Source organism: Cryptomeria japonica, chromosome 5 (genome assembly GCF_030272615.1).
Source record: "Cryptomeria japonica chromosome 5, Sugi_1.0, whole genome shotgun sequence".
NCBI classification, from domain to species: Eukaryota; Viridiplantae; Streptophyta; class Pinopsida; order Cupressales; family Cupressaceae; genus Cryptomeria; species Cryptomeria japonica.
In genome coordinates, this window is record NC_081409.1 from 645,650,299 (window position 1) to 645,667,150 (window position 16,852).

Below are 16,852 nucleotides of genomic sequence, written 5' to 3' on the forward strand. Positions count from 1 at the left end.
GCGGCCGCATTTAAAATGTCACCAACATTACTTAACGCCAGACGTGGTGTTTTCCCGACTGAATTACTTACATTTCTTAAGCCCAAATCACTTCTTAAATCACATAACTTGTGAGCGAAGTGACATTCTCAGAACGAAATCAGACCAAAGCCGGTATAAATAAGTCTATTTACCCTAGAAATGAAAGCATGAAAGCTCTAAGCGATAAGGATTTGACCGATACTTTGGTCTACTTTAATCAATAATTTACACGATAACTATATTTTTATAATTTCGCCCGTGTATTTAAGAAGATAATTGTTACATAGCATTATCACAGCTCAATCTCTCTTAAAAGTTCAATAATCTCCTGTGATCCATTGTTATCAGTTGGTATTGCGAGATTACAACTTATATTTTGTTAAGGATGAGTCGACTTTGCCAGTTAGTCCTGCTCGTGTTTTTGGTGGGATTATTAAGCCGTGTACATGGCTTGACTAACTCGCAGCTCGTTGCTCAATTTCTTAATCCGCAGAACAAGGTGAGGAAAGCCGTTGGGGTTCCTCCGCTTAAATGGAACAGCAGGGCTGCAACTTATGCTCGTAATTATGCTAGACAGAGAAAAAATGACTGCCTACTTCAGCATTCAGAAGGATCACCCTACGGTGAAAATATCTTCTGGGGAAAAGGCCCTAATTGGACACCTCGACAGGCAATGAATGCATGGATTGATGAGAGGAAGTGGTATATCCATGCCAGTAACACTTGCACAGGCCCAGATTGCACACACTATACTCAGATTGTGTGGGCCACAACCACAAGTGTTGGGTGTTCTATCATGAAATGTAAGAGCAGGGACACATGGGTTATATGCAGCTATGATCCCCCAGGCAACTATATTGGTGCTAGGCCTTATTGATGAGCATAGTATAGCCAGGATATATATTTTGTAGTTAAGAAGTGGCAAATATTATTATTATGTTTTAGTCTAGAGATTACACAACTAATAGAATAACACTGCTTTCAGTATGCATTTATTTTGTTGACAAACCATTGTATTTGAAGCTTTTTGAAGTCTCCTTGGATTTATCTTTGTATGTCATTAGAGTAAAATTGAGTCCAAACGATGATTTCCTCTAGAAAGGAATGATGGTACCACGCCTGCAATTTGAGAGATGCTTGCGACATCTCAAGTTTGATTTTCTAATCTATAGTTAAACAATTAAAGTGCATGTAGACTTTGTTGGGCTTCTTTTGAGGCAATGGAATATTTTGCTCAGTTTTTTTAAATAAATAGTAATTTTAACTCGGATTACGAAAAATCTTTCAGTTTACGTAAATATATTACACAGAGAGAAAATTTAAATCTTTCAATGGCCTTGATTGCCACTTCTTGCGAGAGAATGCTTTTCAAAAATCTTTTAGAAGGAAATCTGACACTACAAATTTCCTTAAACCGTAAATTGAAAGGCATTATGAGTGTTGCAGTCATAAACTTTGTTTAAGAAAAGCTTCTTTCATAATCAGAACTTTTTATTCGGATTATCATCTTAAATTTGTCAATATGTCTAGAGTAATCATCAAAGTTTAATATTTTATAATAATAAGTTTCACTTAAACTTCAATTAAAAGCTTATCCACATTTAAATAGATATTGTAATGCAAATACTCTAGATTTCAAAATAAAATAAAACAAAATTAATTTTCTGATTTACTTTGATTTAATGAAAGTTGTGAGTGTTACTGTTTAGAAAACTTTTCATAATTTACAATGATTCTGTAAATAATATACTTATCTATTTATAAATATTGAAATAATACAATCTATCAAAATATTTGTAAGACTAAAATCTATCATGACAATTACAATAATATATTCATATTGGGAATAACGGATAGCCCAGATTATTTAGCTACTATTTGCAGCAGACATTATAGATACCATCGCCAATTGGCTGTATTAATATGTCAATAAGGCCTGGAATCAGCATAGTTACCCGGTGGGTCATAGTTGCAGGTGATGAAAGTATCACCGCTGTTACATTTGATTATAGCACAACCGACGCTAGTAGTAGTACGCCAAACGATCTGAGTGTAGTGAGAGCAGTCAGGGCCTAAACAAGTATTACTAGAATAATGATACCACTTCTTTTCCTCCACCCACGCTTTTACTGCTTGCTCGGGTTTCCAATGTTTGCCACTGCCCCTGAATATGTTTTCACCGTAGGGAGATCCTTCTGAACGTTGAGCAAGGCAGTCGCCCCTTCTCTCTCTCGCATAATTACGAGCATAAGTGGTAAGCTTGCGGCTCCATGAAAGCGGTGGAACCCCAACTTCCTTTCTTGCCTCATTCTGTGGAACCAGGAACTCCTCTTCAACCCTAGAACTGTTGTGCGAACCCTCCACAGACCTTAACACTACCAAGAGGATGAGTAACTGCCAAATTCGAGACATGTTGCAAGAGACTCTCGAAATACTTGAATTCAATTCACCAAGCTAAGAATGTGATGAAAGTTGTGAGTTGTGTGTGACTATGAGTGGAACAACTCTCTTAAATAGCATTACTAGGACAGTTTTTCTTGTGAACAACTATGACCTGAAAACGTTTTGTAACGCTAAGACTACGGACAATGCTCATGACATTTGACCTTTGATGGCTTCATCCATACGAATGATCCAGTCATTGTAATAGTGTCCTCTTCTCCCTCAACGACTGCAACTTTAGTGGCAGGTTTCTCTTCCTTGAAATATAAATTGCTTTATTAGGGATGGCTCTTCGTACAGACGCTAGTCTACCGTTATCAAAAATAACTATGAAAACATTTTAAGTATGACTGGCAATATTATTTTATTCGGTGTTTCATTCCACGAGTTCTTGATTAGCATGTCCATGAAATGCATGCATTGCATTTCCCTGTTTTAAGCATATTTAGGACCATCCGTAATATATTCAGAATCAGAATGTATGCAAGCAGATCAATTGCATCATCACTGCATGCCTAAATTTTTATTTGATTCGCACTCTATCTCAAACATTTTCCTTTCATTACTCAAAATGTTTTTACTACGGGGCAAACACTTTAATTACTCAAAACTTTTATTTGACAAGCTTTGTCATTTCAACTATTCATTTTATTTTTCTTATCACGCTGATTTGTGGCTATAAGTAGAATACTGAAATAATACATCGTAATTAGAGTAGAAAATAAATTATGGATAAGAGTTTTCCTAGGCTATCATTTTGTAGTTATATTTCCCTTTTTTATGTGTATTGATTAGTGTGAGCTGCATTGTGGGTACTCCTTCAAACTCTCTAGTAAGGACTGCATCTATATATAAGTATATAACAATATAAAGATTCAAATGTGAAGTAATATAACTTAAAGGAATTTGAGGTGATTTGACTACCTACTTCGAGAAAGTGATAACATATTTCGAGAAAGTGATAGCAATGTATTGAGATAATCATGATGTAGGAAAGGTGTTGAGGTGTTTTCTTATGTATGAGACATCCAAAGATACACATTAAAATTATTTTCATTATAGTATAGAGAAGTAAAATAATAAAATATAAATCATATAATTCAATATTTAAGATTTGTCTATAAATAGTTTTATAAATCTATAGCCTTTATCAAATTCATACAATTTAAAATAGAGACTTAATTACAAATAATGTTTGAAATATTGAAATTAAAATTGAAATAATAGTTTATTTACTTATCAACAAAATCTATGTTATGCTAGATGGTTCAACAAACCAGAACAACTTTGTAAGTTCCCATGTTAATTGAAAATCATACATTTTTTTTTTCTTCTTCGTGTTTCTGTATCAAAAGGGTTGTCTAAATTCAATAGTTTTAATTAGCCAATAGGCTATATATATGGTAAACTCCCCACCAGATTTGACATTTCTCACGTCATTGCTCAGGCCTAAATATTTTAGTTGTTGCAAGAAAAGGTGCGCAATAAAGATACAGATTAGTTGAAAAAAGAAAGATTGCTAGAAAGTTTCTTGCCCCCCACATCATGCTAAGTGGAGTGCTAGACATCTGCTAAAAAAATTGGAAGGTTTGTTGTCGCTTCTCTTTAATCCATCGCAATTTAATCAAGACTTCTTTGATCAAATAGTGGATAGTTTTATCTTTGACGTTCTATACCTTTAGTGTGATTATTTAATGAATTTGTTAACAATAATTTTTAATGATTAATGGCAAAATTTTTGAATAAATTGTTGTTATAATTTAAATTTAAATTTATAATTTTGTGATATCCTATGCCAACTATCTACATGAAGAAAATGGAAATGACTAAGCTCTTGTGATTCTTTTGTAGCCTAATTTGTTTTGTCTCGATTTAAAGAAGAATATTTGTTTCTTTGGATTCACAATTAAGGGAGAGAACCACTACCCTATTTATTTACATTATGCTAATAGAATTCATGGATGAAGAGATAATTTTATTTTCATTGTTTTGAAATAATGAAGGATTGAAAAAAATAGCTCTTACACTATGTTAGTGAAATTCAGAAATAAAATTAGAAATTGAAATTCATTACACTAAAAACTAAATAGAAAATAAAGAATTAAAATATAGTATCCTTTGTACTATGTGAACATAAGAGGCTGAAAATTTTATTATTTTTTAATACAAAAATTATTAAAGAATATATTACCTATAAAGAAAACATACTCATAGTCTTAATTGTTGATACAAGCTAAAAATAATAGTAGACTTGGTTAAAAGACTATTCCAAATAAAGAGCAATGACTTGCATTGAATGCAAGAAGAAGAAACAATAGATAACAACAAGTTCTACTTTACATGATGCAAATTATCATGCTCAAGAAAGGAAAATTAAATGCACCAAAATATCTAAAAATAATACTTAACTGTAAATTAAGACTAAAACTACCACATAAGAATAAGACGAAGAGTGTCATTGTGAAGCTAAATTATTGATGCATGTGCAATGCATGTCTTTACTCTCCCTTTGGATGAACAATAGGGATGAGGCCCAACTAATTTCTTAACTCAAAAAACTAGTTGTAGGAAGAGCTTTGGTAAATATATTTGCAACTTGCTTAGATGTAGGAAAAAAATGCGATTCCACTTGTCCTTCTTGAAGCAAATCACGAATAGAATCGTATCAGATATTAATATGCTTGGTTCATGCATAAAAAACTGGTTTTTTGGTCATTGCAATAGTGCTAATATTATCACAAAAGATAGTGGTTGGATATTCTTGAACCAAATGAAGATCTTCCAAGACCTTGTAAATCTAAATGGCTTGACAACTTGCTATTGTTGCTATGATGTATTCTTCTTCTACAGAAGAAAGAGCCACATTTGGTCTTTTTTTTACAACTCCATGAAACAACTCTGGAACCAAATGAGAAAACATAAATAGAGGTGGATTCTTTATCATCCACTAAACTAGCCCAATCTAAATCCATGTAGCCTATGAGATCAAGCTTGTCATTAGGAGAGTAATGAATGTCAAAATTTTGTGTACCACTGACATACATTAGGATCCATTTTCTAGCTCACCAATGAGTCTAATGTGTATCCTACATGAAAAAAGAGATAATTCTCACAACAGACATAATATTAGATCTAGAAGTAGTGAGGTACACGAGGCTCCCAGCCAAACTTCTATATAAGGTGGCCCATCTACCTTCGAATTTTCATATTCCTTAGTTAATTTCTCACCAATGGCTACACGAGTGGTAATTGATGTGCATGAAATCATTATAAACATCTTCAATAAATAAACTATATACTTAGATTCAGAAATAAATATACATTTAGAGTGTTGTTGCAACTCCACACCAAAGAAAATAATGCATGTGTCCCAAATCTGTCATCTCAAATTCTTGCTTCATTTCAATTTGAAATTTCTCCATGACAGGTGTTCTATTACTTGTATAAATAATACCATCAACATAAAGACAGACAAATGAGAATATTAGTACCCAAATATTGGATATAGAGGGCTCACTCAAAGGGACTTTGATGGAATCCTTTCTTCAAGACAAACTATCAATCCTTGCATACTACACACATTGAGCTTTCTTTAGCCCATAGAGTGCTTTATTCGACTTGTAATCCAATTTTTTATTTACTAAGAATTTCATAGCCAATGGGTTATTCTACATAGACCTCCTCATAAGTATAACGATTCAGGAAGGCTAATTTGACATCCATTTGATGAACTAGCCACTTATGTTTTGCAACAATAACTAAGATAATTTTCACTGTATCAAATCTCGAAAGTGGAGCAAAGGATTTTGAATAATCTACTCTAGGTGTTTTGAAAAAATTATTGTGCAACTAATCTTTCCTTCTGTCTTTCCACGGAACTATTAGCATGATACCTAACCTTGTAGATCTATTTAACACCAATTACTTGTTTTCCCATAGGAAGTTGCACTAAGTCCCATGTATTATTTTTTCAGTTGAAATTATCTCTTCATTCATAGCATCAATCTGTACTTTTTATTCAACCACTTCTTCATACACAAAAGGTTCAACTTGAATTGAACTAAATAAAGGAAAAATGATAGTTGTATTCATATTAGAGATCCTCTGATAAATTTCATTCCAAATTCATACCTTTCGTGAAGAGGATGGACTACATGCTAGACTCGAGTTGTCAACTAATGATGTGCTATTTAGAGAATTTAGTGGACTAGAGCTTAGAGGGACCACACTTGAGCTATCATTGGAACTTCAACTTCCACTTGATCTTGTGGGGAGGAACATGATCATCTTCAATACCCATTATTAGTGGCTTAATTTATTGAATAACTTTCTTCCATTTCCATAACCCCCCTTCAGCAAAAACCACATCAAGACTGATGATCCAATTTTTCATATCAGGATTATAGAATTTGTATCTTTTAGTTGCATAAAAAAAACCCACAAATATTAAAGCCAATCTTTTGCATCCAACTTCTTTTATGTCTGATATACAACATGAACATAGACTAGACAAGAAAATACACAAAAGTGATCCACTAAAATATTGTGACCACTCCAACCTTCCTTTAGAGTCATATTCTTAACCAACTTTGTAGGGCTTTATTGAAAATGCATATTGTGGTGGCTACTACTACTCCCCAATAGAAATTGGGAAGATTTTTGGACTTCAGCATGCTTCATGCCATCTTCGTAATGGTATGATTATTCCTCTTGACAACTCCATTTTGTTTGGGGGTATAGGATGTAGTAAGCTATCTTTTGATCCAATTAGTGCTACAAAAACCAGAAAAATATTTAGAATTAAATTCTCCCCCCAAATGTTCTGAGTATTTTGAGAGAATACCCACTTTGCATCTCTATCAAACCCTTAAATTCCTTGAAGAAAGCAAAAGCCTTCGATTTTTGTTTGAGAAAATAAACCTCGGTGTGGCATGAGAAATTATCAGTAAATGTCAAAAATAGAGATTCTTACTTGAAGATTCCTCTTGCATGTCACCATAGATGTTAGCATGCACAATCTCTAGAGGAGTTTTTGTCCTACACAATTTGTTCACTAATAAGCTATCTCAATGTTTCTTTTCCAAGTGCAAACCCTAAGCACTCCTATTTTTTCTAAATTGTTGGGAGTCCTCTCACCATACTCTTCTTCTAAAGCCAACTTACTCCTTGGAAATTTAGATGACCATATTGTCAGTGCCATAACCATGAATCATCTATGGTTTCTTTGATAGAATGCATCCTAGTAGAACCCAATGTGAGAGTAAAAATCCCATCATCTATCATATAAGCTTTTTATACAAGATGATGGTTAGCAAATTTATCAAATATTTTGCAACACTTATCTTTAAACACGACCTTGTGATTTTTTTCTATAAACTGCCCAGTACTTGAGAGATTATGCTCTAATTGTGGCATATACAAAGTATCATGTATCAAAGTAGTATCTCTTTCTTATTTTTCAATGTAAGGGTACCTCTTCCAATAACACCAAGCTCTTTATCATCACCAAACTTAACTTTACTTTTCAAAGAGTCATCTAACTTTACAAAGAGATCAAATTCACATGTAATATGATTTGAACAATGAGTATCCAAGAACCACACATTTGTTTGAGGCTCTTTTATAAAATTGCATGTGAATAATGTGGAATGCTTGGCTTCTTCAAAAAAATCTTCAGCATAGTTGGCTCTTTTTTATTTTAAACCATATTTCTTCTTTTTGCATTCAGATTCTTAGTTCCCATACTAGTCACAATACCAACACTAGATATTTCCATGATCCACCAAACATCTTCCTCTTCCTCTTATTGGATTTGTGTTATTGTTGTCATTGATTTCAAACCCACTAGTCCGATTAAGACCGGCTATGGTATAGGTTAGGACCAAATGTGGAGTGTTGAGCAATAGTGGATGATAGGTATGTATGTGATGTTGGGAAATAGTAAAATATGGGCATGTATGTAATATTAAGGCATATATGGTAAATTGGAGTTATTTATGGAAGATTCTCTTCTCAGGTTTCTTATGTTTTTCTTATCATGGTTTGTATTTAGTTTCGGTATTAGTTGTGTTAGTTGTAGTTCTATCCGAATGGTTACATTGTATTATCATTTATGCATCCCATGTTCCAAAATCTATAGCATTTGTATCTTCAAGTTGGAAGTTGGTATGTTTGGATTTTTTGTCTATGGGTCCAATAGACTCTTTCTTTGTCCATGCAATGGAGGCATGTGCTTCGGTAATTGAATTGTGTGAAGGAAGCATGTAGAAGATCTATGAAGCCTAACTTGGTTACCTATTTTGGTTGAGGATTATTTTGGTAGCATGTTGATCTGAGCAATGTACTATTATGTAATTCTTTTTTGCTTGGCCGACATATTATCTCAGTGTGTGTGCTTACCAGTGTATATATATATATATATATATAGAGAGAGAGAGAGAGAGAGAGAAGACATATGAGAGAGTCATGTATGACAATGCGATGGATAGCAGAGCATGAAGTGTGTGAACGATAGGGTAGTGGTTTGGAAGGTATGCAAGTAAGGAGATTAGTAGCAATATGACAGTGTGATGAACAACAGTATGATGTATGTGTAAGAGAAAAGGTGAAGGTGAAGGTGAAAAGTGTGAGTGCAGAAATTGTTGCACTAATTCCTTACCGAATTTGCTACAAGCAATCGATAGAATGCAAATAGTGTTGTAGTAATCCCTTACTGGATCTGCTGCAGGTAGTTGTGGAAAAATAAAAAAGATCCTTTACTGGATCTTCTCTGAGTTGTTAACTAACATAATCTTGGATCTAACTTCATGCATTTGGAGATGCAATTTTCTCTAGTTAATTTATATCTATTGCAATGAGAATTCTGGTAGCGAGCCGCTTTGTAATCCGGTAGTGAGCTGCTTTGTAATCTGGTAGTGAGCCATCTAGTAGTGAGTCACCCCTTTTTGTAAACACCATATAGCTACTTATATTATCTTGAGAGTTAACACTGTCTATGGTTTTTCCCATTTGAGTTTTCCAGCGATAAAAATTTAGTGTTCATTTTGTGGTCATGTTTTCCATTTATTCAACATTTGCTATTTCTTGTTAATGAGATTAATTGCTAAGGTTAGAATATCAAAAAAAAATTATAAGTGTGGTAATACTGATCCCCCCTCTCAGTATTCCAGTCCATTCAACCATTCAACACCTCTTCCTATACCACATCATCTATTTGAAGTACTCTCCTTGAGATTTATTAGACTGAGAAGGAGGGTTTGAAGACTTTTCTTTGATTCTCACAATAGACTAGAAATATTGCACTGGGCTCTTCATAGAAAATTGCACACCCTTCTCATGTGACTGCAAAGAACCTATCAATTCTATAGCTTGAAAGGCAGTGAGATCTTTAATTTATTCTATGACTATCACAATCAAATCAAATTTTAGAGAAATATGTCTTAAAATTTTCTCCACAATTTTCTGCTTTGTCATAGTTTCTCATTGAGTTCTTAGTTAATTAACAATATCTTGAGTCCTAGTAATGAATTCATGAATATAATTGACTTCTTCCATTCTAAGATTTTCAAAATCCCTTTGAAATGTTTGAAGCCTTACCAATCTTAGCTTTTTAGATCCTTGGTATGTAGTTTGTAAAGCTGCCCATGCATCTTTTGACTTTGTCATGCTTGTAATAAGGGGGAAAATTGAAATCTCTAATGTGGATTAGATGTTAAAAAGAGATTGATTGTCCTTCTTCCTATCTTATTTTAACTAATTCCATTGATTTGTATTCAATGCATTCAAAAGCATTCTGATTTGTAGGCTTGTTGTATCTAGCTTCTACTACTTCATAGAGATCTTAGGACTTTAGTAGGGTCTTTATATTTATCCTCCAATATTTGTAGTTCTCTCTAGTAAATAGTTGAATTTATAATGCTATGTTGTTGTTTTTCATTGAAATTACTTCAAGAAGGAACTGCTATCTACACACACAAAAAAAATCTGCAACCAAGCTCTGATACCAACTAAAGGATTTTAAAAAAAAAAAACTCTTACATTATGTTGCTAGTAAAACTCAAAAATAAAATTAGAAATTAAAATTTATCACATTCAGAAATAAATTATAAATAAAAAATTAAACAAAGTATGCTTTGTGTTGTACAAATAGTAGAGAGTGAAAACTATATTATTTATCATTACACAAACCATCAAAGAATATGGTACATATAACGAAAACCTACTCATATTCTTAACTATCGATACAAGATAACAATACCAATAGACTTGATTAACAAACTATTCCAAATAAAGAGCAATAATTAGCATTGAATGCCAAAAAAAAGGGGGAGAAACAACAAATAACTACTGTAGTCACATAAATCTGTCCATTTTAATTAAATGAATATTTTCTATTTATTTGATTAAAAACCCAATAGCCATCAGTTAATTAAATTAATATTTAATTAATTCATCTTCAAAATATTCTCCTATTAATTAAACAAGTTATTCAATAAATTGAATAATTCATTAAACCAAAATCACAATCAATTAAATTAAATGAATAAATTCTATTTATTTCATTCCCCATTGGCATTCTCCTAAAAATGCAACTTGCACCTATTTGTTGAAATAAATGAATTTTATTTTAATAAAAGTCCTATTTTCTCTCACCCACCAAACCCACTTGCAATCCTAATCCCCTTCTAGACTCTTCTAATCCCTTTCTAATTAGCCTAATCCATCCCCTAAATATTGTCACATTCCTAAGCAACTTGGAGTCACTTCTCAAAGACTTCAAAGTCTTTGAAAAGCATTAAATGCTTTGTGTGTTCAACAATTTAACCTCTAAAGTCTTCCAAACCACTAATGGCTCTTACATGACCATTAATGGCTCTTACATAACCATTTATGGTTAAATACACTTGCACCCATGGTTAAATACTTTAACCCCTAACTCAACCCTCATGTGACCCATGTGTCTTCTCAAGCATTTATTGCTTTGACCATGGTTATCCTCACTAACTCTTGCACAAGAGTTTATCCATTGGATAAAAGCATTATTCCTTGAATAATGAATTTATTCACTCAACCCAACCTTAACCTTAACTCCCAAATTAACTCTCAGGTCATGTCAAGCATTTAATGCTTATTCCCTATCCACTCAAGTCATCTCATGTTGACACTTGTCATCCTAGGATTAGGTTGAAAGCCCTCTCATAGATTGAATATCATTCAATCCTGACCCTTGTTGAGATTACTCAATCTCAACCATCTATTGCTCCATTTTTCCTATAAATAGAGCTCATTTCTTTATAATCCAGATCCTGAAAACTTGTATGCATTTACATTATAGTCATTTTTATAGAGCATTTAGCATAAATCAATCATATTCACTCTTTTGGTTTAAAATAAACACTATCTAATTAGATAATCTCTCATTTTTAACTTTTGTTCATAGTTGCATAGCATTTATATTAATCATTTTCAATCTTGAATCTTCATAAGGCATCCATAGTGCAAAAAGATGCTGAGAGATGCACTAATTTGGAACTTGGAGAGGAGAGGAACAAGGGAGAAGGAGCTACGAGCATGGTAGAAGGCATTTGGAGATGCCTTGTTGTGTTTGCTTTCATAGTTAAATACTTCATTATGTTTTTTGTGTCTCTCTTGGTACGCCTGCTTAGACTAGTTTTTGGTTGATTAACACTAACTCTTCTTTGTTTCTTTTGCTTCTTATGTGTTATACGACCATAGGTTCTTGTCTAAACATTAACCCCTTTTTGCAGAGCATCATTTGGTGAACCCGACGTGAATCGAAGAACAACTTTTTGAAACTACTAACTTGTTTGACTATTTTAATTGACACATAGGTCGTGCTTTGGCACTTTTTTCGTGGTTTAGCACTATTGAAATTTGATCTTTTAGCGCTATTGTCTCAAATTTAGCGCTATTGTCTCAAATTTAGCGCTATTGTCCTTCGTAGAGCACTTTTGACTATTAAGTAGCACTTTTGTCCCTATTTTAGCGCCTTTGATTTTCTGTATAACTAAACTCTTGTAGCGCTTGTTATTACTGTTGCTCTTTTCTGTTAAGTAGCACTTCTGTTCTCACACAGAGTAGTGCTATTGTAACAGAGCATTGTAGAAAAATACCTGGTAATTGAAAACCCAAAAAATTTAGGCTTGTGGAAGCCCTCCATATATGCGCATTTTTTTAACTTGTTTTCTTTTGTGGAGGTTTTGACTAACCCCTACAATAGAAGTTTTTAGTGATTTTTAGCTTAGGAAGTAAATTTGTTTTTATGGCTAACTTTATCTTTCAAGTTGCAATAAAATAAACTCACTTTCTTTTTTTCTGGTTAAAATAAACTATACTTTCCTTTGAGTTTTAAAAATTCACTACATCTTTCATTTGGAGCTCCAAAAAGAACATCATTGTTACAAGCTAAAAAAGCAACCACAAAAACTCAAACAAAAACAATTTTATTTCTTGAGAGTTAGGATTCATTTTTCTTTTGGTGCTTAAAATCAACAACACAAATTTTGATTTCCTTGCATCAATCCAAATTTAAAAATCACAATCCACAGTTGGTTTTTGGGAAAATAAAAAGAACGATCAACTTGTCTCATTTTGCAAAGTGATTTACTTCAGGCAAACGTGCTTTTCATTAAGTTGGCCAGGATTTCAGTTTTTTCCTAGTTTGCTCAACATATTGCCTTTGAAGGATAAAACGAACACCATGACTGTTGGAACAACATCTCCAAATAGTTAGATCACCATTGCAATGATAAGTTAAAAAGAACAGGTGTATTTTATGTTTGGCACACTTGTGCAAAAGAGTTTGTCGAGTGGTCCTACTTCTAACACACACTATCCTGTCCCTTAGCTTTTGTGGTCCTAGGTGCAAGAGAAAAAAGTTAGTAAAAATCAAATTTTATCTTTTTAAGAGAGGTCTGCCAAGAGACACATCACTCTTGGGAATGACCTCACGCGGTAAATCCTTCGAGCTGCTATAAAAATCAAGTGTGAGCGAAAGTTGTAGCCTTGGGTATAGTTGTTCCTACAGTGTAACTTGCTTAAAGGAAAAATGGGCCCCACCACAAGTTACAAGGCTCTTAAGTGAGTCACTGCAAAATGAACTTATGTCCAAAAACATAAAAAATTACTAAACACCTTTAAGTAATAGCCCACCCATTCTATTGATTGAGGATATTTGTGATAAATTCAGTGCAAGAGCATAGAAGGTTTTGATCCCAAGATACTCACCATACATATTTCCTTGAGTAGAAACATAGCTTTTTGAAAGGTTACTTGTAGCCCGATAAAAGTGGTGTCTCCCCCATCATAGGGATCATCTATTTGTTATGCTCGTGCAAGACTTAGTATATCACATCCTTACCTGCCATGATGGGATTCATAAGGTATGTAGTACCAAATTTGAAGAAATATCAAGATGTGGGGTGAAATTATCACAACTGGCCATTTGACCTTAGGGATAAAGAGTGTTTGAAGTGTTTTTTGTTTTGAGTCAAGACCAGTGCAAATTGAACCGACTTCGGGCTTTGGAAACACCTACACTACATTTGAAGGAAAGGGTCATATAAAGTTCAAAGGATTGGGTTGATCTAGACCCACACCTATTTGTGCCTTTTGAGGCAACATTCTTGCATTTGTGTGCTTGCTTTGTTTTCTTGTCAAAGGAGAAATAAAAAATCAGTTCCAAAAACAAGTATTCATTCAACATAAAAACTTTCAAAATACCAACAAAAGATAAAAAATAAAGAGCAGCAACAAAAGTATCACAGTATATGACCATTCTTCACATCTTAAGAAAGAAGAATCTTTATCAACATGTCAACTTGAAGAGAAGACCATTGAGCTCAAAGGCTTTCATCAAAAGGAGGAAATTCTTCTATCTTAATAGAGAAATCTTTGTCTCTCATAGAACCTTCTTATGTCACATGCATCTATATCTTCAAGGGAAATCAAATGAGTTTGATCAAGAGTCATTAAACCATAGAGCTTTTACTCAATATCGAGCTTTGAGTTATCACAAAAATAAGGGAAGTAGGATCAATCCTGCCTTTTTTCCAGACATTTGTATCACATATAACTCAGCTAGGGAAGAACCACCAACCCCTGAGCAAGAAGAGGAAGAGTTTATTCCTTTTGTAACACAAATTTTTTATTGAAGTACATTTCATCCATTTCCCACATTCACACATCATCAATCCATTTCAACTCTCAAAACATCAAGAGGTTTTTTGTCTTAAGTTCTCTTTCAATATTGCTTGAATCAAATGCAAACACGTCACTTTTTAGAGTGCCTCTACATCTAGGATAAACTCATCCTAAGAGGCATTTCTACGTAGGTTAAAACTAGTCTATGAGTGAATCCTCTCATTACTAGGTAGTTGGGTCTGTAACACATCTCAGATCTTTCTAAACCTTATCACATCAAACTTTGTCAAATCAAACAACAACAAGCAATTCAAGAAAGGACTTTAGTCAATCTACCTTTAGTGCTAGAGATTCATATGCAAAACACATCACCAAACATCGATCTTTCATTCCATCACCAACTCATCATCATTTTTCATCAAACTTCAATAAAAACTTGTAAACAAAATGGCTCAAACTAGATCAAGGTCTAGACAACAAGAAATTGAGGAAGAAGAGGAGGAAAATATCAATGAATTCCAAGAATCTCTTGGAGGAAATCCAAATGATGAAAATCCAAGTACTCCTACTCCTGTGGCAATAGAAAGGGCATAACACAACCCTCTCTTTAATATATTTTTTTATGAAATACTTAGGAGCAATGTTGATGCTCACTTTTTAAGACTTGCTCAAGAGGGAGCCAAACTACCCTCTAATTTTGATGTGGCACAACTAAGGCAAGCATCAGAATGCCAAAGTCATAATGAGGATGAAAGAGGTCGAGAGAACATCAGACACAAACTTCATCAAGGTAATCCCCCACCTCCTCCTCCTCCAAATGAAATAGACATGTTGCAGCAACAAGTTGAGAATCTTGCCCAACAACTTCATAGTGGTGTGAAAAATAATCAGTTTTCACTTAATGACATTCGTCCCTATCCCTTTGATAGGAATCTTCATATGCCACCTTTTCCATGAGGGATTGAAACACCCAAGTTCAAAAAGTACCAAGGAAAAGGAGATCCTCGCGATCATGTTAGACAATTCCATTCAGCTTGCCTCGAAGTGGCATACGAGGACAGATACCTAATGCAACTTTTTCCCCAAAGTTTGGGAGGAACAACCACATCATGGTTTTCCTGACTACCGGGTGGCATTAGGGCCTTCGAAGAACTAGTCTAGAAGTTCCTGGCACATTAGTCACACAACATTGAATGTGATACGACAATGGCTGATCTATGTAATACTAAGCAAAAACCAAGCGAGCTATTTTCAATTTTTCTGCAACGATGGCGTCAAATTTCTAGCAGACGTTCCCTTCAATTACCCGAACAAGAATTAGTGGAAATATTTATTTCCAACTTAAACGATGAAATGGAATTTCACCTAGATGTAAAAGACACTGACTCTTTCAATAACATGATCATGAAAGGTTTAAAATGTGAATGACATCTCATCAAAAAAGGGCTTATCAAGATATACAATGAGCCAAAGGATGACACTCGCCTGCGCTTCAATAGTGACAAGCCTAACTTCTAGAACAAAAACAAAAACGTCAGTAATGACGGGGTTGTGGATGCAAGAACTATTAAAAGTGCACAACTTGTGGTCCGATTTGCCAGACAGAACCCCCCACCCAAGAATAACACGGTTGCTCCTCCAAATCAAGGATGCAATATATCTCAAGAGGAACCCAGACAACATCAGCAAAATTTTAAACCAAAACGAATGTACACTCCCTTATGGGAACCTATTGAAACAGTGTCACGTCAACTGGTTTCTCAAAATCTAGTGACCTTACCCAAAACATCAAATTACGAACCTCAGGTCAAACCTTCATGGTGGAGGGATACTAAACATTGTGATTTCCATCAAGGGAAAGGGCATAAGACAAACAATTGTCACAGATTGAAAGATCTTATTCAGGATCTTATTGACTGAGGTGAGATTGAAATCGAAGGACATGACCCAAAAACAACAAACAATGATCATCTCCTGTTCAAAAATCCACTTCCATCACAAGATAAAAGGGGTCATTTCACTTCAGGGCGAGACACAGATACCACTAATTATATGTGCGCCGCCTATAATTACACTGTCAATCACCTATATGATGCCAGTGAACGAATTGCAACTATTACCATAAAAAATCCTAGCTCCACTTGCAATGTTGTTACACATCAGGACAAGATCACCATCAAAGCAGCTCCACAAGGAACGACATCTATCCCAAAGCAGTATAACCTTG

General features: G+C 34.1%; 2 protein-coding genes across 2 annotated transcripts; one reads left to right on the forward strand and one right to left on the reverse strand.

The window, feature by feature from the left end:
• The first annotated feature begins 406 nt into the window (after positions 1 to 406).
• On the forward strand, positions 407 to 898 carry LOC131050353 (pathogenesis-related protein PR-1-like). Its single transcript, XM_057984514.2, has one exon. It carries the CDS (start codon positions 407 to 409, stop codon positions 896 to 898), a length of 492 nt encoding a protein of 163 aa, XP_057840497.2.
• A 937-nt stretch (positions 899 to 1,835) lies between these two features.
• Positions 1,836 to 2,490, reverse strand: LOC131050363 (pathogenesis-related protein PR-1-like). The gene has a single exon (XM_057984524.2). The coding sequence runs from the start codon at positions 2,431 to 2,433 to the stop codon at positions 1,948 to 1,950; it is 486 nt and encodes a 161-aa protein (XP_057840507.1). The 5' UTR covers positions 2,434 to 2,490; the 3' UTR covers positions 1,836 to 1,947.
• Positions 2,491 to 16,852: the final 14,362 nt, after the last annotated feature.